The 23490-nt window shown below is 43.7% G+C and overlaps 1 protein-coding gene across 1 annotated transcript; it reads right to left on the reverse strand.

The window, feature by feature from the left end:
* Window positions 1–22421, reverse strand: LOC132575561 (leukocyte elastase inhibitor-like). Its single transcript, XM_060244367.1, has 6 exons — window positions 22251–22421; window positions 12373–12519; window positions 10688–10805; window positions 8832–8974; window positions 7462–7629; window positions 1–420 (listed from the first exon to the last, which is right to left on the reverse strand). Exons 1-6 carry the CDS (start codon window positions 22419–22421, stop codon window positions 1–3), a joined length of 1167 nt encoding a protein of 388 aa, XP_060100350.1.
* Between the last annotated feature and the right edge of the window lie 1069 nt (window positions 22422–23490).

The following is a 23490-nucleotide window of genomic DNA, read 5'->3' on the forward strand; positions in this document are numbered from 1 at the left end:
TTAATGGAAACCATACTTCCTTTCAGGTTTAATAAACCGGCCCAGGAGCAGGATGCTGCCAGTGCTATTGTGCAACACAAAGAAGAAGAAAGGGTGGTCAGCCACAAACTGCACACACTCTGGGTGATTCGGATCCCCGTCTTTCAGGCAGTGCGGCTCCTCACCACCCTCTTCGTCGATTTCCAGAGAAGTGCAGTGGACAATCTCACTCAATGCCACGTCTTCCGTCAGTGTTATTCCAGTTAAGTCGGCCATCTTGGGATCCAACACTTGAGTCACAGCGAGAACTTCCAAAATTTGGGAGGCTAGAATTTCCTTCTCCATCTTGATTTTGGGAATGGCCACTTCGACCTCTTCCAGTTTAAGTTGTGCTTGACAGATACATTCTGCTACCTTCTCATAGGTAAGCACTTCCTCTAGCTATGAGACAAATGTGTAAGAAGAATTAAAACCATGGCAAGTTAGTAAAACAGATCTCTTTCACTAGATCTGTGGGAAAACTCATTCTGATTTCTAAGTCAGTAATAAAAAGATGTACCTTTACAGCACAGAACTCATTCATTTCAGTGTCGACAGAAGGACTATGAGCAATAAAGTTCTTTATGTATATTATTGGTGAAGAAGAAGGAAGATATTGGATTTATACCCTGCCTTTCACTCTGAATCTCAGAGTGGCTTACAATCTCCTTTACCTTCCTCCCCCATAACAGACACCCTCTGAGGTAGGTGAGGCTGAGAGAGCTCTTACAGCAGCTGCCCTTTCAAGGCCATTCCAGCAGCTGCAAGTGGAGTAGTGGGGAATCAAACCCAGTTCTCCCAGATAAGAGTCAGCACACTTAATAATTACACCAAACTGGCACTATGAATGCACGATTACATAGTGGAAGTACGTGTAGATTATAGGAACACAGCTTGAAATTAAAGATCTTAATTTTTTTTATAAAAACAAAAAAAAATGAAAGTAACATTTTTGTTCAGTTCCATAAGGGCCTTTCTGTAGAAAAAGCCCAGCAGGAACTCATTTGCATACCCCTGGTGCCAAGCCAGCCAGAACTGTGGTCCTGTGCATTCCTGCTCAAAAAAAAAAGCCCTGCATTTACTAGACAAGGCTGATGTTGCTTAGCTTCTGAGATCTGATGAGACTGACTGGCTTGAGCTATCCAAGTCAGGGCAGTGGCCATGATATCTAAAAAGAAATGCTGTGTTCAGAATCCATATACATCTAACTAGACACAAAAGACTTGGAACGAACTCAGAAGAACGGTTCACTTTATGCCCTGCCTGTGGCATCTGTCTGGCTAGCATTGGAACAGTACAGTGGATTACGGCTTCCGGTTTGGATTTCATGGAGAATTGACGAGCTTTCCAGTGGGGGAGCTCACCAGACCCTCTATTCTGGACAGAGAAGGTGTTTTAATACCTGCTGTCTACATCATCTAGGCAAGATGATGACCAAGATATGCTTAAAGTTCTGAGGAGAGGCACTTTGGCTAACGAGAAATCCCAGGGGGGGGGGTTCTTTTTGGCTTTGAAGAGTCTCCGGAGAAGAACCGCTTCCAATGCCTATAGAGGGTATCTGGGGTCATTAAATCGACATAAATTCAACGTGTGCCAAGCTTCTTAAGGGCTAATTAATCGTGGATGAGAAACAGACCAGTGTGTTTGATATTGGGACTTCAAAGGTAAAGAGATTTTTATCTGTTGCTCCGGGACTAAATTGGAAAATATTTGGAAGGCAAACAAAGTTCTGGACACATAAACAACTTGTAATAATAAAGAAGAAGGAGGAGGGGAAAATCTTGGACTGAGTTAAACAGATATAAGGCTTAAAAAAGGCAAAAGCTGATATTGTTTGAAATTTTTGTGGTCACTCCACCCAAGAGTGGAAGAACTGCAGATCAACAAGTCATTACAGGAAATGACGTCTGGGAATATCGTGAGACTTCACAACCATAGATAACAAGACTTGTGGCAAGTGTGGGCGGAAGAGGCCATCAAGGGAAGGGAAAACTACATGTTTTTTTAAGCCCCTCTAGGACTAAACCATAGAGAAACATCAAGCACCATTCTGAGAAATTATAACTTTTTAAAAATTAATATCTGGACCCAAGGGCATAGGAGGACAGCGATTTTGGGCTTTTCTGAAACGGCATGCCCTAATCTATAAGACTAGGCCATTTAAAAAGAACTTGGTGACTTCAATTGTAAAGCCTATATTTATAATGGGAAGGCAGTAATGTCAGTCCAAAAACCATTACAGACAAGATCCAAGACATTAGAAGAGGGCAAAAAGGCTGATAAAAAAGAACAGATGGATGCCATGGAAGCTAGATTGTCTAAATGGATTAAAGATTCTATAAGTGATTGTAAGAAGGAATTTAAAAAAGATACAGAAGTTCTCAGTAAAGAGTTTAAATCAGTATCCAAAAAAATCCAAGAGGTGGAACAGAAAGTGAAAGACCATGATGGAAGAATTAATACAGTGGATTCTACTATTAAAAAATTGCAGGACAAAGCAGGACTGCAGGACTGCAAATCAATGGAAAATCAGATATGTTTGAGTGGTGTGCCTGAAAAGGATGGTGATTTAAGGAAATACATAATAAGGATTATTGCTGAATATGTTGGAGATGATCCTGAGGAGACTAATTACTTTTATGACTGTATTTACAGGGTCAATTCAGAATATGCAAGGAAAAATAAACTACCAAGAGATGTGGTAGTGAGATGTGTAACAAGAGACTTGGTGGGAAGGATTCTAAGTAAACAGTATAAAGGCAAGCTGATTGTGGAAGGCAGTGATGTTAGAATTATGAAAGAATTACCAAGATTATATAAAATTACCAAGATTACCAAGATTATATAAAAAACTGACTGAGCAATTGAGAGAGAGTCAAATGAGATACTGATGGATTCTCCCAGAAGGATTGGTTTTTTAATACAAGGGGAAGAGGATTGCCATTACAAGCACTCAGGAGATGGAGAAGTTTTTGGTGGAGAATAAAGAATTTGGAGGTTCAGATTAAAATAGAAATCCATGATGGATTACAAATTATTTTCTTGGAATGTAAATGGACATAATTCACCACAAAAAAGAAAGGCAACTTTTCATTGGATTGGGAAGCAAAAATGTAACATAATGTGTCTACAAGAAGTACATATTAAACGATTGGATTACAAATATTTGTGGATTAAGCAATTTGGTATGGAATTTTTTTCATTGGCTAAGGAGAAAAAAAGAGGCGTGGTTTTTTATGTAAAACAGGAATTGGAACCAAAGTTGATATTTAAGGACGATAATGGTAGATATATTGCAGTGCAAGTGATGATGAACCACAAGACTTTTCTATTGGGACTGTATGCTCCTAATGGAGCAAAAGATTCTTTTTTCAAGGACATTATGCAGCAACTTGATCAAGAGACATATGAGCAAATCATGTTAATGGGAGACTTTAATGGTAAAAATATTTTGGACAGATCTGGGAAGAATAATAATGAAGGTAAACTACCAAAGTCTTTTTTTGAATTAGCCAAGCAAGAAAATCTTGTAGACATTTGGAGGGAGAAAAATCCTACAGTTAGAGACTATACCTTCTTCTCAGCTCGACATAACTCTTTCTCAAGGATTGATATGTTATAGAGTACAAAAAAATTGGGACTTACAACAAAAAAAATAGAGATTCTTCCAAAAATAAGAGCAGATCATAATCCAATAATGCAGTCTGTGAAACCTACCAAATAGACTTTAAGATGGTGAATAAATGAAGATTTACTACAGAAAGATGGGGTAGTAGAATCTCTGCAAAAAGAGACTAAAGCCTTTTTCCAAGTAAATGAAAATGAGAACATTCAATATCAAGCAGTGTGGGATGCTTATAAAGCAGTGATGAGAGGTATTTTAATCACATTGAATAATAAAGACAGAAAAGCTAAAGAGAAACAAATGACAGACATACAGAAGGAGATTAAGAAGGAGAGAGAGTTTATAAAGAGACCAGGGGAAAAGAAGATTTTAAAAGAAATTGGAATTCTACAGGACCAACTAAGACACTTGTTAAATAAAGAAGTATAATGGAACTTAAAAAGGATTCAACAAAAATCTTTTGAGAGTGCAAATAAAGCTGGAAAATACTTGGCCTGGCAAAGAAAAAGAAAAAGAGAAAATAAAATTGTTAATAAAATTAGTTTGGGCAACAAAAAAATTGTTGACCAGAAAGGAATCAAAAGAGAGTTTTATAAGTATTATGCAAATCTGTATAAAAGTCATGTGGGGGAAAAAGAGCAAATAGAGTTTTATAAGTATTATGCAAATTTGTATAAAAGTCATGTGGGGGAAAAAGAGCAAATAGATGCCTATTTACAGGAAATTAATGTTAAACCCCTAACGGACAATATGAAAAAGATCTTAAACGACCCAATTGGTAAGGAAGAAATTGAAGTGGCAATTAACTCAATGAAGCCAGGGAAGGCTCCGGGTCCTGACGGTTTTACAGCAAGATATTATAAAGTTCTTAAAGAAACTCTATTTCCAAAACTTCAGAAATTGATGAACATTATAAGAATAGATGGGAAGATACCTAATACTTGAAAGGAATCAGTAATCTCGTTGATACCAAAAGAAGTCAGAGATGTGACTAATGTAAAAAACTACAGACCGATTTCATTGCTAAATAATGACTACAAAATATATGCTAGAATTTTAGCGGAACACCTGAAGCAGCATTTTAATAGTTTTGTTAAAGAGGAACAAGCAGGGTTTCTCCCCAGAAGGCAATTAAGAGAAAATATCAGAACTGTAATAGATATAATAGAATATTATGAAAAACATCCTGAAAAAGAAGTAGCTTTGCTTTTCGCTGATGCAAAGAAAGCTTTTGACAATGTTCATTGGGACTTCATGTTTGCAGTAATGGAGAAATTGGGATTGGGTGAAGACTTTGTTAGAATGGTAAAGGCAATATATACTGACCAACAAGCAAGACTTTGTATTAATGCAGATTTGACAGAGAAAATAGCAATTTGTAAAGGAACAAGACAAGGATGCCCTCTATCCCCTTTGATATTTATAATGACGCTGGAAATACTGCTTATGCAAGTTCAAGAAGATAAGGAGACAGAGGGTTTGAAATTAAAAGGCTTTTCTTACAAATACAGAGCGTTTGCAGATGATGTAATGTTTATAAATGAAAACCCAACTCAAGTTACACCAAAAATAAAAGAATATGGTGATCTGGCAGGTTTTTATGTAAATAAAGAGAAAACAAAAATGTTGTGTAAAAATATGTCAAAATCTAAGCAAATGGAATTACAAAATTTAACAAACTGTGAAGTGGCCTCTAAAGTAAAGTATTTAGGAGTAGAAATTACAACAAAGAATATTAACTTATTTAAAAACAACTATGAAAAGCTTTGGCAGAAAATTGAGGTGGACTTACAAAAATGGAATAAGTTGAATTTGTCTATCCTGGATAGAATATCGGCAATAAAAATGAATGTATTACCAAGAATAATGTTCTTGTTTCAAACTATACCAATAGTGAAAGAAGATAAACAAATTCATAAATGGCAGAGGAAACTTTCGGCATTTATATGGGCTAGCAAGAAACCAAGAATTAAGATGATCCTGACAGACGCTAGAGAAAGGGGAGGCTCCCTAGTACCGGATTTAAGACTATATCATGATACAGTTTTTTTGGTATGGATTAAGGATTGGATAGTGTTATTAAACAGAAAATTATTAATATTAGAAGGCCATGGAAAGGTTTTTGGTTGGCATGCATATTTGTGCTATGGGAAAAGTAAAATGGATGGTTTTTTCTCACATCATTATGTAAGAAGTAGTTTGCTTAAAACTTGGTTGAAATACCAAAAATATGGAGATGAGAGGAAACCATTGTGGATTGTGCCAACGGAAGTAATAAAGTTATATTCGGATATTGAAGAAGAGAAATGGTTACCATATAAACAATTGTTAAAAATACAAGGAGGCAAAGCAGAATTAAAATCAGTGGAAGAATTGGATTATAAATTTAATTGGTTTCAATGGTTACAAATTAAAAGTCTGCTGAAGCAGGATATTAGGAATGAAGGAATAAGACAAGAACAAACAGAAATGGAGAAAATGCTGTTTGGTGAGGACGTAAAATAGATCTCAAGAGTATATAAACTGTTACTGAAATGGTCTACAAAGGAAGAAGTGGTAACATCTCAAATGATAAAGTGGACAATTAATATAAACAAGGAAATTCAGATGGAACAATGGGAATATTTGTGGAAGAACTCTATGAAAATATCGACATGTAATAACATAAAAGAAAATTGTTACAAAATGTTGTATAGATGGTATATGACACCAAAAAAAACTGTCGAGAAACCAAATAATCAGATGTCTGATCGATGTTGGAAATGTAAAAAACATGAAGGGTCCTACTGCTATATGTGGTGGACTTGTGAAAGGGCTGTACAATATTGGCAAATGATCCAGCAAGAAATGTCAAAGATTTTGGGATACAAAGTGAAGAAGACACCAGAAATCTTTTTGTTGAGATTACAAATAGAAAATTTTCCAAAGCAAGGCAGAACATTACTTTGGTACATGCTTTCAGCTGCACTGACATTGTATGCGCAGTTGTGGAAGCAAAATAAAATTCCAGAAAAATGGGACTGGGTTATGAAAACTATGCACTGGAGTGAAATGGACAAATTAACAAGAACACTAAAGGAACTTGATATGGAAAAATTTAATAATGAATGGTGAAAGTTTCAGAACTACGTGGAAGAACATTGGAGAGTGAAAGGACACTTGGTGATATTTGATAATGAATAACTTGTTAATCAGCTATTTTTAATTTACTGCGACAAGAATGATAGTTAAAATGAGAGTATGAGAAAATATTTTGTTCTTTCTTAAAAGATTATAATAAGATAGATAATATGACTTAATTTAGTAATACATTGGATCATTAATCGAATGAGGTAACCATAAAGAAGTATAAGTTCCTTTTTTCTTTTTAAACAGTTTTTTTTAATGTTAAATTACCTTTATTGCTTTTATATTGTAAGTAACATTGGGGAAAGGGAGGAGGGGAGGTGGAAATGTGATGCAACATATTGACTTTTATTTGAGAGAAGTAAATAAAATAGTGATATAATATGTTGTAGAATAATAAAAATTGTTTTTACATTAAAAAAAGAAACAGTACAGTGGATTATATGAACCTTTGGGCTCTTTTTTGCATTCTTTGGAATTCGTGGGAAATTCAAAATCAGAATGTTCAGAAACAGAATGTTCAGAAACAGAATGTTCAGAATCAGAACGTTCAGAATCAGAACGTTCAGAATAGAATGTTCAGAATCAGAATGTTCAGAAACAGAATGTTCAGAATCAGAATGTTCAGAATCAGAACGTTCCGAATCAGAACCAGAAAGCTGAGGAAAAAGGATCACACAGGCCCTTGTTACCTGTTGAAGGCATTCTGAACTGCAGTCATCTGGCAAGAATATGAACATACTCAGTTCGTTATCCTTGTAGGGGATTTCGAGCACCTGAACGCGCATGTCGCGTAATTCAATGTTGCCCGTCCTATACTGGCCTTTGCGATGCATCAGATCCACGGTATTATAGGTCATCTGTAACAAACAGCGAGTCAGAGTTAAAGAATCAGATGCTATCGTGTAGCAGTCATAGGAAGTAACAACCATGTTAAGGGAAGATGGAAACTGATGTGGAAAAAATTAAAATGCAGGGCACTGTATCATTTACCTGAATCTTAGGGTGTTCCATGCGTTATGTGCCCAGTATGATGACATCACTGCCAGGTGATGTCATGGCACTGGGCACATCGGGCGTTGACAGGTTTTTGGGGGTGGGGATCCTCTCAGTGGCCAGCTCCATGCCAGCAGGCTGGAGGCCCCAAAACCAGGGGAAACCCCGCCCCCTGTAGGAGGCTGGAAACCCTAAGAACAAGAGAATGATCGGGTGATTCCTGGTGGAGGACTTTCTCAGCCCCATCCTAAGTGACAGGGGAAGTGCAGAGGATGCTGGAGGTCAGGAGCTGAGGCTGGGTGGCGGCAGGAGTGATAGGCTTGGAGAATCACAGGGTTATGGAGGTCTGGAGGTTCTTCAGCACACCTGATGGGTTGGTTGTCAGTTGAGAGGGAAGGTGATTGGGCATGGGAGGGGTCAAGCCCAGCCTTTTTAAGAGGAGGGTCTCCTGTCAGCAAAGGATAAAGTGGCTAGAAGAGATTTCTTATGTGTGGAGGAAGCATCCTAGTCTGGATGACAAACATCGAAACTGAACTCCCTCCTTGACCCATTCTGAGGCCTTGGCAGGAGTGGAATTCTAGCAGGAGCGCCTTTGCATATCAGGCCACACCCCCTGATGTAGCCAATCCTCCAAGAGCTTACAAAAAAGAGCCTTGTAAGCTCTTGGAAGCTTGGCTACATCAGGGGTGTGTGCAGGGCTCTTTTTCTAGCAGGAGCTCCTCTGCATATTAGGCCACACCCCCTGGTGTAGCCAATCCTCCTGGAGCTTACAGTAGGCCCTGTACTAATAACCCTCTAAGCTCTTGAAGGATTGGCTACATCAGGGGGGCGTGGCTTAATATGCAGAGGAGCTCCTGCTAGAAAAAGAGCCCTAGATGTGTGACCTAATATGCCTTGGGGAGGCATCTCCTAAGAGGGCGACGTGATAGCAGAAGGCCAGCAGAGGGGACCTGTGCCAGAAAACTCTCCCAGATGCTATAGGATTGGGACATCTGTTTACTGGGTGAAGGGCCCCTTTCACACAGCAGATGCAAATGTACTAGGCAAATACATTAATCGAACCTACCTCGTTCACATGAAAGGGACTTTCTTTGGTGAGCCGCTTGTCAAACTGCGCATCCCATTGTCCTTTGAAGTAGAGGGCATTCACATGGAGCAGTTGAGTTAGAGAAGTGACGTTTTTCTTGAGCAAGAGATTCTTCATGATGCCTTAAAAGAAATGTACATTCATTCTGTTTTGCTGTACGCTCCAAGCTAGTTTATGTCAAACGATCAGATAAGAAAACACCAGGTTTTGCGTCTCAGGAGTCTTTCGACATTCTATACTAGGGGTGACAAGGAAATGGAAGAGACTCATGTCTTCTATAGTATATGCTTTGCGTGCAGTGCACATCTTCCCTGTGGTGAGTTCGCATATCTCATTGCCAGGGCTTTTTTTCTACCGGGAGCTCCTCTGCATATTAGGCCACGCCCCCTGCATATTAGGCCAGAGAAGCTCCTGCTAGAAAAAGAGCCCTGCTCGTTGAGCATGAAGAGATGCACATACTTTATGTACCACACGGGTAATGTATAAAGAGGAAATACGATTTACGGGAGTGTCCTCTGTGACAAAGTTAGAGTTCAATAGCACCTTTCAGACCAGCAAAGTTTGATTCAGGATCAATGTTCCCTCTAAGCTGCAGAGTCTTGTGAGCAGAAATTCTACTTGGTGAGTTCCTGGTATTAAAATTGTGAGCTGCTGCATAAATTATGGTGCTCTGGGGTCATCCTTCCTGAGCGAAGATAAAAATCTGTGAACTGGAGGCTAAAAATCTGAGAGCTAGCTCACGCTCACTCAGCTTAGAGGGAGCAGTGTTCAGGATGTGAGCTTTCGTGTGCATGCCCACTTTGTCAAACAGGTGTTTGTCCTGTTTGACAAAGTGTTTGACAAAGAGTGCGTGCGTGCACACGGAAGTTCACATCCTGAATCAAACTTTGTAGGCCATTCTTCCTGAGCTAAGACAAAAAAATGTGTGAGCCAGAGGCTCCCACTAACTCAGCTTAGAAGGAACACTGCTACCCACCTGGATCTATCATCATGGAAGCGTCCTCTGCCACCATTTGTTTGTGACCGATTTCCCACTCATCTTACGCTGCTCTCACGTTCCTCTTCTCAGCGGGGCTTCCTTCCGATTTCACACTATCTGCCCCGGAGCTGCAAGTAACATCAGCGTTTTGGCGCAGCAAACAGAAACTGCTAAAAACCAGTTTCTGTTTGCTGCACGAAAACACCGATGCTTGCTGCAGCCCCAGGGCAGAGAGTGTGAAATCGGAAGGAAGCCCCACTGAGAAGAGGAACGTGAGAGCGGCGTAAAGTGAGTGGAAAATCGGTCAAAGTTATACAAATCTGAGGGATGAACTGGCAAGCTGGGGAGGACGTTTACTGTGTATCCATTAAAAATGCAGAACCGATTAAGCCATACCAGAGATTTTTCAACTGCTAAATCACAGTGGCTTGATCACACAGACTTGATCTTTGCAGCCAGGGTTGTGGTGGACGATATAACTATAGAAGCTGTGCCATGGTCGGACCACCGCGCCCTTAGGGCTCGTGTGAACGCCCCACCCCGAACCTGCTTAGGTGCCGAGCCTATTTTGGCTCGCCCGCGGAGCCAAATGGACCCGGAACGGTTCCAAATGGCTCTTCGGGATCCCTGGCCCTCTGGTGATTCCTGGGCCCTCTGGTCAAAGTTATACAAATCTGAGGGATGAACTGGCAAGCTGGGGAGGACGTTTACTGTGTATCCATTAAAAATGCAGAACCGATTAAGCCATACCAGAGATTTTTCAACTGCTAAATCACAGTGGCTTTTAATATTTATATATATATATATATAAGCCAACAACTCAGGGATGAGCAGCTGATGGAGAATTTGTTCATACCATGCGTCTGGACTTCAACCCATGTGTTTATAATCTTCCTGAATTCTTCTGGAGCATTTTGAAAGTCAACATTGCTGACTTGTGTCAGATACAGCTTCATTGCACAGAACACAAATTCCTGTGTGGATGAGGAGATGTTGAAATAATATTTTGATAAATCAAACTCAGTTTTGCACAGTATATATTAGAGTTTTGCCCTCCTCTCTTCAAGAAACTTTTAGCTATATGGCTCAACTATCAACAGGGCTTTTTTGTAGCAGGAACTCCTTTGCCTATTAGGCCACACACCCCTGAAGTAGCCAATCCTCCAAGAGCTTACAGGGCTCTTAGTACAGGGCCTACTGTAAGCTCCTGGAGGATTGGCTACATCAGGGGCAGTGTTCTCTAAACTGAGTTAGCATGAGCTAGCTCACAGATTTTTAGCCTCCAGCTCACACTTTTTTGTATTAGCTCAGGAAGGATGACCCCAGAGCACAATAATTCATGCCGTAGCTCACAACTTTAATGCCTGTAGCTCACAAAGTAGAATTTTTGCTCACAAGACTCTGCAGCTTAGAGGGAACACTGATTAGGGGTGTGTGGCCTAATATGCAAAGGAGTTCCTGCTACAAAAAAAGCCCTATCAAAATCAAATAATCATATCACAGAATAAATTATGCAAAGTCAAGCAGGGCTAAATGAAGACATGCTGAAGCCCTGCACTGTGTCAAGATTATAAAACCTCGTAGCATCACCAAAAAATAAATAAAATGGAAATTTCAAGCCACTCAGTCTGAGGCCCTAAACCATAGCTTAATTAGCCTGTGCATAAATGATATTATGGAAGTAAGAAAGAGCAGAATTCAAGGAAGGCAAAGATTTTTCAATGTTGTTATGGTATGGTTAAGGCATGCAACCCTGATATTCACTGCTCTCGTGCTACTTGGCTTGTGGTAATGAGCTTCTCGGCTAAAAGGGACCCCTGAAAGAAAGAAATACATCCCAGCACTGTGAAGCCTTTTTGTGATAAATATATCAGGGGTGGCCACACTTGCTTAACATAAGAGCCACATAGAATAAATGTCAGATGTTTGAGAGCTGCAAGACATGAGCATCAGATGTAGGTAGGTAGGCAGATAGGGAGGAAGGGAGGGAGGAAGGAAGGAAGGAAGGGAGGAAGGAAGGAAGGAAGGAAGGAAGGAAGGAAGGAAGGAAGGAAGGAAGGAAGGAAGGAAGGAAGGAAGGAAGGAAGGAAGGAAGGGAGGGAGGGAGGGAGGGAGGGAGGGAGGGAGGGAGAGCAAGTTTAACTTTAAATGAATTCTCCAAGCTGCTGGCTGGAGGGAGGGAGATAGAACAAGTTTAACTTTAAATGAATTCTCCAAGCTGCTGGCTGGCTTGGCTTGGAGAAGTGACTTAAAGAAAGAAATGCCTTTGGCAAGCTGGCCAATTGGCCAAAGGGGCAGTGGAAGCTTCAAGAACCACACAATATATGTCCAAGAGCCACATATTCATATGTATCTATCTATCCCAATATAAAGCTCCAAAACTGTTTGGTTTCTGGATGCTCTTACTGTCTAGCAATCTGTTGGCAGAGACAACTGTAGGATAACTGGGGTTGCTGTGCTCTGATTCATCTGACAATCAAATTCTTTCACTAATGTCCACACAACATATTTGGAAACGAACAATATCTAAGCGCAACCTACCTGGTTGTAAGTGATGGAGTCATCTCCATAGAGACGACTGGCAAAGCTTAGGTCATAGTTTGTGGTGGCTGTATTGAGGCTGGCCAGGATTTTGTGGAATTCAGTATGGTTACCTTCAGGCTGCTCACATTCACACTCAAGAACATTCTATTAATAAAACAATAAGTTCAGTACTACAAAACATGATTTTTGTTTGTTTTCTAAGTTGAAATACAATATTACGAATTAAATTGAGGTTCTTGGACAACCAGCCATGATGGGGGGGGGGGGGGGCTTCCATGTTGAAGTTACTGAAATATCCTAGCTACCAGGAGACTATCTAAATCTTCAAAGCTTTGAATCCCCAGGAAAGTCATAATTTGCTACTTGGGTAGCAAATCTTTACCTAAATAAGAGAGTGTGCCATGTTTGTCTTTCTCTCTGAGGACAAGATGGACTACAGTGGTCAGAATTATAAGTTGATAGGACTCTTCGAGGAGAAGGTTCAGAGCCCAAAGGAAAGGATTAATACTCCCCACGAAATCAAGGAAGTGGAGCAGTGCCGGATTAAACCCTATGGAGGACCCTAAGCAGTCAAAATCAAGGGGGTGCCCTTGCAAATTATCTCTGCATTGGAGCACCTGCCCTTCCGCCCATGGCCCCCACTGCAGCCTGTAGGCAGGTTCTCAAAAGCCCCATTGACAAAGCTGCAGGGGAGAGGTAGAGAGAGGCAAACTTGGCGACGACGCCAGCAGCAGCCGTACCAGGCAATTCAGGCAAAGAGCAGCTCAGTTGCTGGCTGTGCGTGCAGGCTGAGAGGGCTGCAAGCAGGGGGGGAAACTAGGGAGGAAATACTGGAGGAGGAGGGCAACAACCCAGTGGAAAGTATCTGGGTGAAGATAAGGGAAGGGAGGACAAACAATATTGTGGTTGCAGTCTGCTGCAGACCTCCTGACCAGGATGAGGAGGTGAATGCTGCCCTCCTTGAACTGCTTGACAGGGTATCCAGACAACATGACCTGGTAGTTATGGGTGACTTCAACTTCCTTGATGTGTGCTGGAAGAGAAACTCTGCAAAAAACCCAGTCATGCCTGTTCCTGACCTGTACGGCCAACAACTTCCTTCATGAAATGGCGGAGGAACCTACGAGGGGCTCAGCCATACTCAACTTAATATTGACCAAAATGTAAGAGATGGTAGATGGGGTGAAGGTGGTGGGTACCTTAGCGGGAAGTGACCACGTCCTGCTAGAATTCCTTTTGCTGTGGGGGACTATAATAGAGTGGGGTTCAACACAAAGGAAGAGGCGAGGTAGTAGTGATCGTAGCTCTTTATTATAGCACAGCATAGTATAGGGCTGCACTCTAAGACTGGAGAACTGGGCCAACGGGGCCAACTATATACAACTCAGGGCTCCCGCGCCAGCACGTTATTGGATCATTCAGACCAGCAGGGGGCCCGTGATTGGTGCAGGGCAGCAGGGATTTGGATCCTCCTGCCGATTGTTCCTGAGTCCCCAAGCTCAGTCCTTCAGGCTCCAATGAGCCAGGCAGGAACGCCATTGATATCCATACTTTAGTTCACAGACACAACAGGGACCAAGGAAGTTTGTAGCCACACATGTATGTTAGATGTCAATAGGGCAGACTTTAATAAGATCAGAGGCATGAAGAGAATCATTCCACGGGCAAGACTCCTGGAAAGGAAAGGAGGAAGTGAGACGTGGGCTCTCCCAAAATAAGAGTTCTTGCAGCTCAAGCCATAAAAAGGAAATATGGTAGGGGATCCCAAAAGCCAATGCGGGTGAGCAGAGAACTTCGTGATGTGCTAAGGGAGAAAAAGGAAGAGTATCTGCAGGCTGCTAGGCATCGTAGATCAGTCATCAGAGAGGCTAAAGCTCACGGTGAGCTAAAGCTGGCCAGGGAGGCTCACTACAACAAGAATATCTTCTTCAGATATATGAGGACCAAAGTAAAATAAAAGAGGCGTTGGGCCCACTGTTGGGTGAAAATGGAGAAACGTTGACAGAGGACAGAGAGAAAGCAGAAAGGCTTAATGCCTATTTTGCCTCAGTTCCCCCCCCACCCCCCAAAGAAGAGTACAGGCTCATCTAGATGGTAGTAGGTGAGGCACGGCATCTGGGATGCTGGTTGACATGGAAGAAGAAGAAGAAGGTGATGGAGATGGTGATGGTGATGATACTGGATTTATATCCTGCCCTATAGTCTGATTCTCAGTCTCAGAGCGGTCACAAGACACCCTGTGATGTGGGTGGGGCTGAGAGAGGTCTTACAGCAGCTGCCCTTTCAAGGACAACTCCTACAAAAGCTGTGGCTGACCCAAGGCCATTTCTAGCAGGTGCAAGTGGAGGAGTGGGAAATCAAACCCTGTTCTCCCAGATAAGAGTCCACGCAGTTAACCACTACACCAAACTAGTTAAGAAGCACCTGGCTGCATTGAATGGGCCAGATGTTAGGCACCCAGGAGTGCTCAAAGAATGTTCTTGAGCCTTTGCAGAGCCTTTCTCCTTTTCACTGCCACTGGAGGAGGGGAAGAAGGTACCAGCTGGATATTAGGAGAAACTTTTTTACAGTAAGAGTTGTTCAACAGTGGAATCAGCTGCCTAGGGAGGTGGTGAGCTCCCCCTCACTGGCTGACTTTAAGCAGCAGCTGGACAAAGCCTTGTCAGGGATGCTCAAGACAGATTCTGCATTGAGCAGGTGGTTGGACAAGATAGCTTTATCAACAGTTACTAGCGACAATGCTTACACAGAATTTTCAGGTTCAAAGAACTCTGAAAATCAGTTGCCAGGAGTGGGTTAACAACACCACAACAGGAGTGGCCCAGCAACAACAGGAGTGGCCCAACAACAACAGGAGTGGCCCAGCAACAACAGGAGTGGCCCAACAACAAGGGAACGGTGTTTGTCATAATGTGTGCATTCCAGGTATCTGGTTGGCCAGTGTTGGAAATGGGATACTGGACTATTGGGCCATTGGTCTGATGCAGTGGGGACCTTCTTATGCTCATATATCCCTACCTGCTGAGGATATGGTGAAGATGGTGCCGGTTTGGTATCAGAGTGTGGAGATTGGTTCTGTTTTTTCTTTCTGCTTTCTTCCTTCGTCTCCCAACGAAGAACCTAACACGGAATTTTAGAGAGTTTTCATTATTAAATAATATAGACCTATTACAGAAGAAGAAGAAGAAGAAGAAGAAGAAGAAGAAGAAGAAGAAGAAGAAGAAGAAGAAGAAGAAGAAGAAGAAGAAGAAGAAGAAGATGATGATGATGATGATGATGATGATGATGATGATGATGATGATGATGATGATTGGATTTATATCCCGCCCTCCACTCTGAATTTCAGAGACTCAGAGTGGCTTACAATCTCCTATATCTTCCCCCCCAACAACAGACACCCTGTGAGGTGGGTGGGGCTGAGAGAGTTCTCCCAGAAGCTGCCCTTTCAAGGACAACCTCTGCCAGAGCGATGGCTGACCCAAGGCCATTCCAGCAGCTGCAAGTGGAAGAGTGTGGGGAATCAAACCTGGTTCTCCCAGATAAGAGTCCGCACACTTAGCCACTACACCAAACTGGCTCTACACCAAGATGGTTGCATATCAATGGGCAATGGTACTCGGTGGTCTACCCACCTTAATTTCCAATTTCAACCCTCTCTTTCCAGTTGTCATTCCCGGGAAAGGCAGTTGAGAAAGTGGCAGCTGAGCAACTTCAGGCTTTCCGGGATGATGCATCTATCCTGGACCCATTCTGGTCTGGTTTCTGCCCTGGCCACAGGACAGAGACTAAGCTGGTCACCCTCATGGATAACTTCAGGAGACATCTGGATCGGGTGGGGCAATGCTGCTGCTACTTCTTGATCTGATAGCAGTGTTTAACTTGATCAGTTATGATCTAATGACTCACTGCTTCACCAACGTAGGAATTAGGGGGACTACCTTACAATGGTTTTCTTCATTTCCCTATGGTTGGGGGCAAAGGGTGGCACTTAGTTAGATGGTCTCCCAGTGATACCCAGTGAATGTGGAGTGCCATAATGGGTAATCCTCTTGCCAATGCTTTTGAACATTTACATGCGCCCCCTCACTTAGTTGGTACAGAGACTTTGGCTGGGCTGTCACCAGTATGCTGATGGCACCCAGTTCCAGGGGTGGAATTTTAGCAGGAGCTCCTTCGCATATTAGGCCACACGCCCCTGATGTAGCCAATCCCCCAAGAGCTTGCAAAAAAGAGCCTCAGTGGCATGTGGCCTAATATGCAAAGGAGCTCCTGCTAGAATTCCACCCCTGCCCAGCTCTATCTGTTGATGGTTGGCCAGCCAGACTCCACCCCAGAAAAATCTGGGCAGGGCCTTATAAGCTGTGGCTGGGGGGTTACACCAAAGCTGTCTGAAACTTAATCCATCGAAGATCAAGTTTGAGCCAGGGATGGGTAGGTTTGAGAATCAGGCTCCCAACTTTCAATGGAGCACTGTTGGTGCAGGTGTCAAGGGTCAAGAGCCTAGGCTTTCGGTTGAGGCATTGGATGCCCAATTAGCCATTTGACCTCCCTGCTGAAAGCCACCTATTGCATCTGCCCATGCAGAGAGTCGGTATTATTAATTTGCTGTGACTCTTGTTTACCATCTATCCAGCTGTTAGAAGTATAATGTAATGTATGGCCGTTTTCGCACTAGGACTTGTTCCAGGTGGAGAGCCCTTTTGCTCCTGGGGCTTGCACAAGTTCCCGGTTCTTGCACAAGTAGGCCCAGAGCTGCAAGCCGGTGCACCGTTCTCCTGCAGCAAGCAGAAACCGCTTGGAAGAGGATCTTGCTTGCTGCAGAAGAGCACCGCGCCAATTCGCAGCTGCGGGGCAACTTGTGCGAAAACGGAGAGAAGCCCCGGGAGCAAAAGGGCTCTCCACCCAGAAGTAGAAGAAGAAGATATTGGATTTATATCCCGCTCTCCACTCCAAAGAGTCTCAGAGCGGCTCACAATCTCCTTTACCTTCCTCCCCCACAACAGACACCCTGTGGGGTGGGTGGGGCTGGAGAGGGCTCTCACAGCAGCTGCCCTTTCAAGGACAACCTCTGCCAGAGCTATGGCTGACCCAAGACCATTCCAGCAGGTGCAAGTGGAGGAGTGGGGAATCAAACCGGGTTCTCCCAGATAAGAGTCCGCACACTTAGCCACTACACCAAACTGGCTCTACACCAAGATGGTTGCATATCAATGGGCAATGGTACTCGGTGGTCTACCCACCTTAATTTCCAATTTCAACCCTCTCTTTCCAGTTGTCATTCCCGGGAAAGGCAGTTGAGAAAGTGGCAGCTGAGCAACTTCAGGCTTTCCGGGATGATGCATCTATCCTGGACCCATTCTGGTCTGGTTTCTGCCCTGGCCACAGGACAGAGACTAAGCTGGTCACCCTCATGGATAACTTCAGGAGACATCTGGATCGGGTGGGGCAATGCTGCTGCTACTTCTTGATCTGATAGCAGTGTTTAACTTGATCAGTTATGATCTAATGACTCACTGCTTCACCAACGTAGGAATTAGGGGGACTACCTTACAATGGTTTTCTTCATTTCCCTATGGTTGGGGGCAAAGGGTGGCACTTAGTTAGATGGTCTCCCAGTGATACCCAGTGAATGTGGAGTGCCATAATGGGTAATCCTCTTGCCAATGCTTTTGAACATTTACATGCGCCCCCTCACTTAGTTGGTACAGAGACTTTGGCTGGGCTGTCACCAGTATGCTGATGGCACCCAGTTCCAGGGGTGGAATTTTAGCAGGAGCTCCTTCGCATATTAGGCCACACGCCCCTGATGTAGCCAATCCCCCAAGAGCTTGCAAAAAAGAGCCTCAGTGGCATGTGGCCTAATATGCAAAGGAGCTCCTGCTAGAATTCCACCCCTGCCCAGCTCTATCTGTTGATGGTTGGCCAGCCAGACTCCACCCCAGAAAAATCTGGGCAGGGCCTTATAAGCTGTGGCTGGGGGGTTACACCAAAGCTGTCTGAAACTTAATCCATCGAAGATCAAGTTTGAGCCAGGGATGGGTAGGTTTGAGAATCAGGCTCCCAACTTTCAATGGAGCACTGTTGGTGCAGGTGTCAAGGGTCAAGAGCCTAGGCTTTCGGTTGAGGCATTGGATGCCCAATTAGCCATTTGACCTCCCTGCTGAAAGCCACCTATTGCATCTGCCCATGCAGAGAGTCGGTATTATTAATTTGCTGTGACTCTTGTTTACCATCTATCCAGCTGTTAGAAGTATAATGTAATGTATGGCCGTTTTCGCACTAGGACTTGTTCCAGGTGGAGAGCCCTTTTGCTCCTGGGGCTTGCACAAGTTCCCGGTTCTTGCACAAGTAGGCCCAGAGCTGCAAGCCGGTGCACCGTTCTCCTGCAGCAAGCAGAAACCGCTTGGAAGAGGATCTTGCTTGCTGCAGAAGAGCACCGCGCCAATTCGCAGCTGCGGGGCAACTTGTGCGAAAACGGAGAGAAGCCCCGGGAGCAAAAGGGCTCTCCACCCAGAAGTAGAAGAAGAAGATATTGGATTTATATCCCGCTCTCCACTCCAAAGAGTCTCAGAGCGGCTCACAATCTCCTTTACCTTCCTCCCCCACAACAGACACCCTGTGGGGTGGGTGGGGCTGGAGAGGGCTCTCACAGCAGCTGCCCTTTCAAGGACGACCTCTGCCAGAGCTATGGCTGACCCAAGACCATTCCAGCAGGTGCAAGTGGAGGAGTGGGGAATCAAACCGGGTTCTCCCAGATAAGAGTCCGCACACTTAACCACGACACCAAACTGGCTCTCCGCCAGAACAAGCCTTGCGCAAAATCGGTCTATATCTCACTTGCAGAAAGGGTGGGATATCAATCTAACACATGTCTTGTTAGCCGCCCTGAGCCTGCCCAGGTGGGGAGGGCGGGGTATAAATAAAAGTTTATTATTATTATTAAAATAAAAATAAATGTGTATATATCTTCAGCAATGTATGTATTATAAATCAGGGGTGGCCAAACTGCTGTTCAGGAGCTACATGCAGCTCTTTCACACATATTGTGCAGCTCCCAAAAATCGAGGAGGAACTTAATGCCGGCTTACTCTCAAGTAAGCATGCTTAGCATTGGGAGCTCAGTCAGCCTCTGAGCACTGACCCATAGGTGGGTGACTATTGCCACCAGGTGTGAAGCAGGGAAGGAGGAGGAGATAGGCAGGATTGCAAGCTCTTCTCCTCCACCACAGAGGTCACCTGGGGACCTAATGTGGGGCGGGAGGGGGGAGAGTGCAAGAGCTGAAGGAGCCACTGGAAGGAGGGATGGAACCAAAGAGGGCAGTGCAGGGTTCCCCCTTAGTTTCATAGCTCTTCGAGGAGCTGTATTTACCTTGGTGCCAAGGCAAAGAGAGATGCATAATGATGCAAATGGTGGTGAGTGATTTATATTGCATGTGTGTGTTTCTTTCTCCCACTGGTGCCAAAAAAAAAAAATTGCCTAACTTTTCCCTAGTCTTATAGGGACTGATTCCCAGCTTTTGTTTTGTTTTTGAACATATGAAGCTGCCTTATACTGAATCAGACCCTGGGTCCATCAAAGTCAGTATTGTCTTCTCAGACTGGCAGCGGCTCTCCAGGGTCTCAAGCTGAGGTTTTTCACACCTATTTGCCTGGACCCTTTTTTGGAGATGCCAGGGATTGAACCTGGGACCTTCTGCTTCCCAAGCAGATGCTCTACCACTGAGCCACCGTCCCTCTCCATTTGGTTTTTTTCAAAGTCTCCTTCTAGCATGGTTGCGTTGTCGATTGATTATGTATGTATTTTATCCTTCTGTGCAAGAAAAGTATTGCAAATTTTAACAAAGACTTGCGTGTAATATTTGTTCTTGTCTTACGGCTCTCAAACATCTGACATTTATTCTATGTAGTACTTACGCTAAGCAAGTTTAGCCACCCCTAATATATATTTTATTTTATTTATTCCTTGGATTTATATCCTGCCCTCCCCGCCGAAGCAGGCTCAGGGTGGCTCACGACCATCAAGACTCAAACAATAAAACAATGAATAAACGTTGAAGTTTTGACAATTGATAATAGCAGTTAAACCATTTAAAACAATTTAAAACCGTTTTGGTGCTAGTATTCATTTCAGTTTCAATATATTCAGCGACGTTGGGCATCCTCTTGTACTATAATTCAGCTGAAGTATTTATTGTGTGTGTGTGTGTGTACCTTCAACAAGAAACTTTTTTTTATGCTATGGCACAAATGAAACAAAAGATGAAAGTGGAAAATGTGGTACATTTTCAGCAAGGTACAATGTGGTGTGTTATAGTGGCAGCACACTGGTGTTGAAATCATGCCCAAACTGATTTCTTCTTCACTCCAGTTCACATGTTACAGTGAATGCACAAACATTCTGCTGGTATGTACACTCATCTGTTTGTAAGAAAGAGCCAACGTGCAATCACTTTATGAATTCAACCAGGGACCAGTACCTAGACGAATTGGGGTTTGAATCCCACATGTGTGGACTGGAACATGAGAATTACTCAATGCCCAGATAAAGAAAAATCAAGTGCACTGTGCACTGGACACAGATTGAATGTTCACTTGCTGTAACTCTAGTCAAATGATAATGAGTACATGTGTGTCATAATGCAGAACTATTGTGCACACGGAAAATAGAGTTGGCCTGCGGCAAACGTGAAGCGCAAACGTAACTTTAGAAACAGGACAGGAATTTAATCTATTCCAATGTGCACTGCGATGACATCATCTTGTATTTCATATCAGATCAAGACGGGTAGCTGTGTCAATCTGTAGCAGTAGAAATGAACAACAGTGAGCTAGTTTGGTGCAGTGGTTAAGTGCACGGATTCTTATCTGGGAGAACCGGGTTTGATTCCCCACTCCTCCACTTGCAGTTGCTGGAATGGCCTTGGGTCAGTCATAGCTCTCGCTAGAGTTGTCCTTGAAAGGGCAGCTGCTGTAAGAGCTCTCTCAGCCCTACCTACCTCACAGGGTGTCTGAGGGGGGGGGGGGAGGTAGAGGAGATTGTGACCGCTCTGAGGCTGATTCCGCACTCACCTTGGTCCAGGGCAGGCTTCCATTTCTGTGCGGAGCAAGCTGGCGATTTCGCACCAGTTGCTCCGCGCCGCCATTTTGCGCAGGGCAAACCTGCGATTTGCCCCACCGCAGTGTAAACCTGAAAAAACAGGTTTACACTGTGGCAGGGCAAATCACAGGTTTGCCCCGCGCAAAATGGCGGCGTGGAGCAACTGGTGTGAAATTGCCACCTTGCTCCACGCGCAAACGGAAGCCTGCCCCAGACCAAGGTGAGTGCAGAATCAGCCTGAGATTCAGAGTATAGGATGGGATATAAATCCAATATCTTCTTCTTCTTCTTCTAGTGGCACTTTAAGGAATAGCAAAATTTGTGGCAGGGTAGGAGATTTCATGAGTCACTGGTCACTGCCACAAATTTTGTTAGTTTTTAAAAGGGCTTTTTTTTGTAGCAGGAATTCCTTTGCATATTAGGCCATGCCCCCTGATGTAGCCAATCCTCCAAGAGCTTACAGGGCTCTTCATACAGGGCCTACTGAAAGATCCAGGAGGATTGGCTACATCAGGGAGGTGTGGCCTAATATGCAAAGGAGTTCCTGCTACAAAAAAAGCTGTGGTCTTTAAGGTGTTCCTGGACTCTTGCTCATTTCGACTGCTACAGACCAACACGGCTTCCAATCTTGATCTGTCTCCTTGGAAGGCACCACATTTAGCTATACAGAATGAAAATCCATCAGCCTTGTGAAGAAACCTCCACAGGTACAAACGGACGTCATCTTTCTCGCCGAATGCAGAAGACTTAATATAATGTCAGGGTTAATGGTGCTTACCTTTTCTATTTCGTGTGCTGTGCTGCCCCTAGCTCCATAAAGGAGAAGGCCCAGGGCACTTGTGAGATTTGCAGGAGAAAACAAGAGGTTCCCACAGGGTTTGGCCTGGCTCAGCTTCTGGTAAAAGTGAAGGGCAAATTTTGCATTTGATTCGCTGAGGGACGAGGCCATTTTGAAATCCAAAATATCTACAATAAGGACACAATTTAAATATTCAATATTAACGCCCTGTGCTTGTGAGGATAACTCCCTCATAACAAATTACCTCATACTAGACAGCATATTACACCACAGTGTTATGTGAAATACACCCCATTGCTCAGAAGGAAAATCTCCCAGGTGTCCAACCCTTCCTACAAAGGCCTTGGACCATAGAGTTGTCTCATTTCATCCTCAGAGTAGTCCTTTGAAGTATATTGGGCAAACCAGGGCCAATTGATCCAAGTGATCACTTGGGATGCCAGGCAAGGATATTAATGCACTGTTAGGGCTCAGCGAGCAGTGGGGCAGGAGACAGTGACAGACATGGCTGCCATCTTGGACCCATGCTGCAAGTAAACCAGTGGTTCCCAACCTTTTCAGCAACAGGGACCGGTTTTGTGGAAGACAATTTTTTCACAGACCAGGGGGCAGGACAATGGTTTCAGGATGATACAATTGTGCGCTTTATTTCTGAAGTGTTCAGTGTGGTGGTTAAGCGTGCGGAGTCTTATCTGGGAGAACCAAGTTTGATTCCCCACTGCTGCACTTGCAGCTTCTGGAATGACCTTGGGTCAGCCATAGCTTCTCACAGAGTTGTCCTTGAAAGGGCAGCTTCTGGGAGAGCTCTCCCAGCCCCACCCACCTCACAGGGTGTCAGTTATGGGGGCAGAAGGGAAAGGAGATTGTGAGCTGCTCTGAGACTCTGAAATTTGGAGTGGAGGGCAGGATATAAATCCAATGTCTTCTTCTTGTTATTACTACATTGTAATATATAATGAAATAATTATACAACTCATGGCCCGGTTGCTAACAGGCCACGGACCAGTACTGGTCCATGGACCAGGAGTTGGAGACGCCTGAAGTAAACAGTTCCAAAGTGATCCCCTGAGGCACCGATATGACACTGCCCAGGGGTGGAATTCTAGCAGGAGCTCCTTTGCATATTAGGCCACACACCCCTGATGTAGCCAATCCTCCAAGAGCTTACAAAAAAGAGCCTTGTAATTCCACCCCTAACTCTACCACACCTCATGAGGCA

This window comes from Heteronotia binoei, chromosome 7 (assembly GCF_032191835.1).
Source record: "Heteronotia binoei isolate CCM8104 ecotype False Entrance Well chromosome 7, APGP_CSIRO_Hbin_v1, whole genome shotgun sequence".
Lineage (NCBI taxonomy): Eukaryota > Metazoa > Chordata > Lepidosauria > Squamata > Gekkonidae > Heteronotia > Heteronotia binoei.

Excerpts from the sequence above, each read along its gene's own strand:
- LOC132575561 (XM_060244367.1), bottom strand. The coding sequence starts at position 22,421 with ATGGCCTCGTCCCTCAGCGAATCAAATGCAAAATTTGCCCTTCACTTT. Across the intron at positions 10,806-12,372 it reads ACTCCATCACTTACAACCAG|GAATTTGTGTTCTGTGCAAT; the intron begins GTAGGTTGCGCT and ends TCATCCACACAG. Across the intron at positions 7,630-8,831 it reads GTCCCTTTCATGTGAACGAG|ATGACCTATAATACCGTGGA; the intron begins GTAGGTTCGATT and ends TGTTTGTTACAG.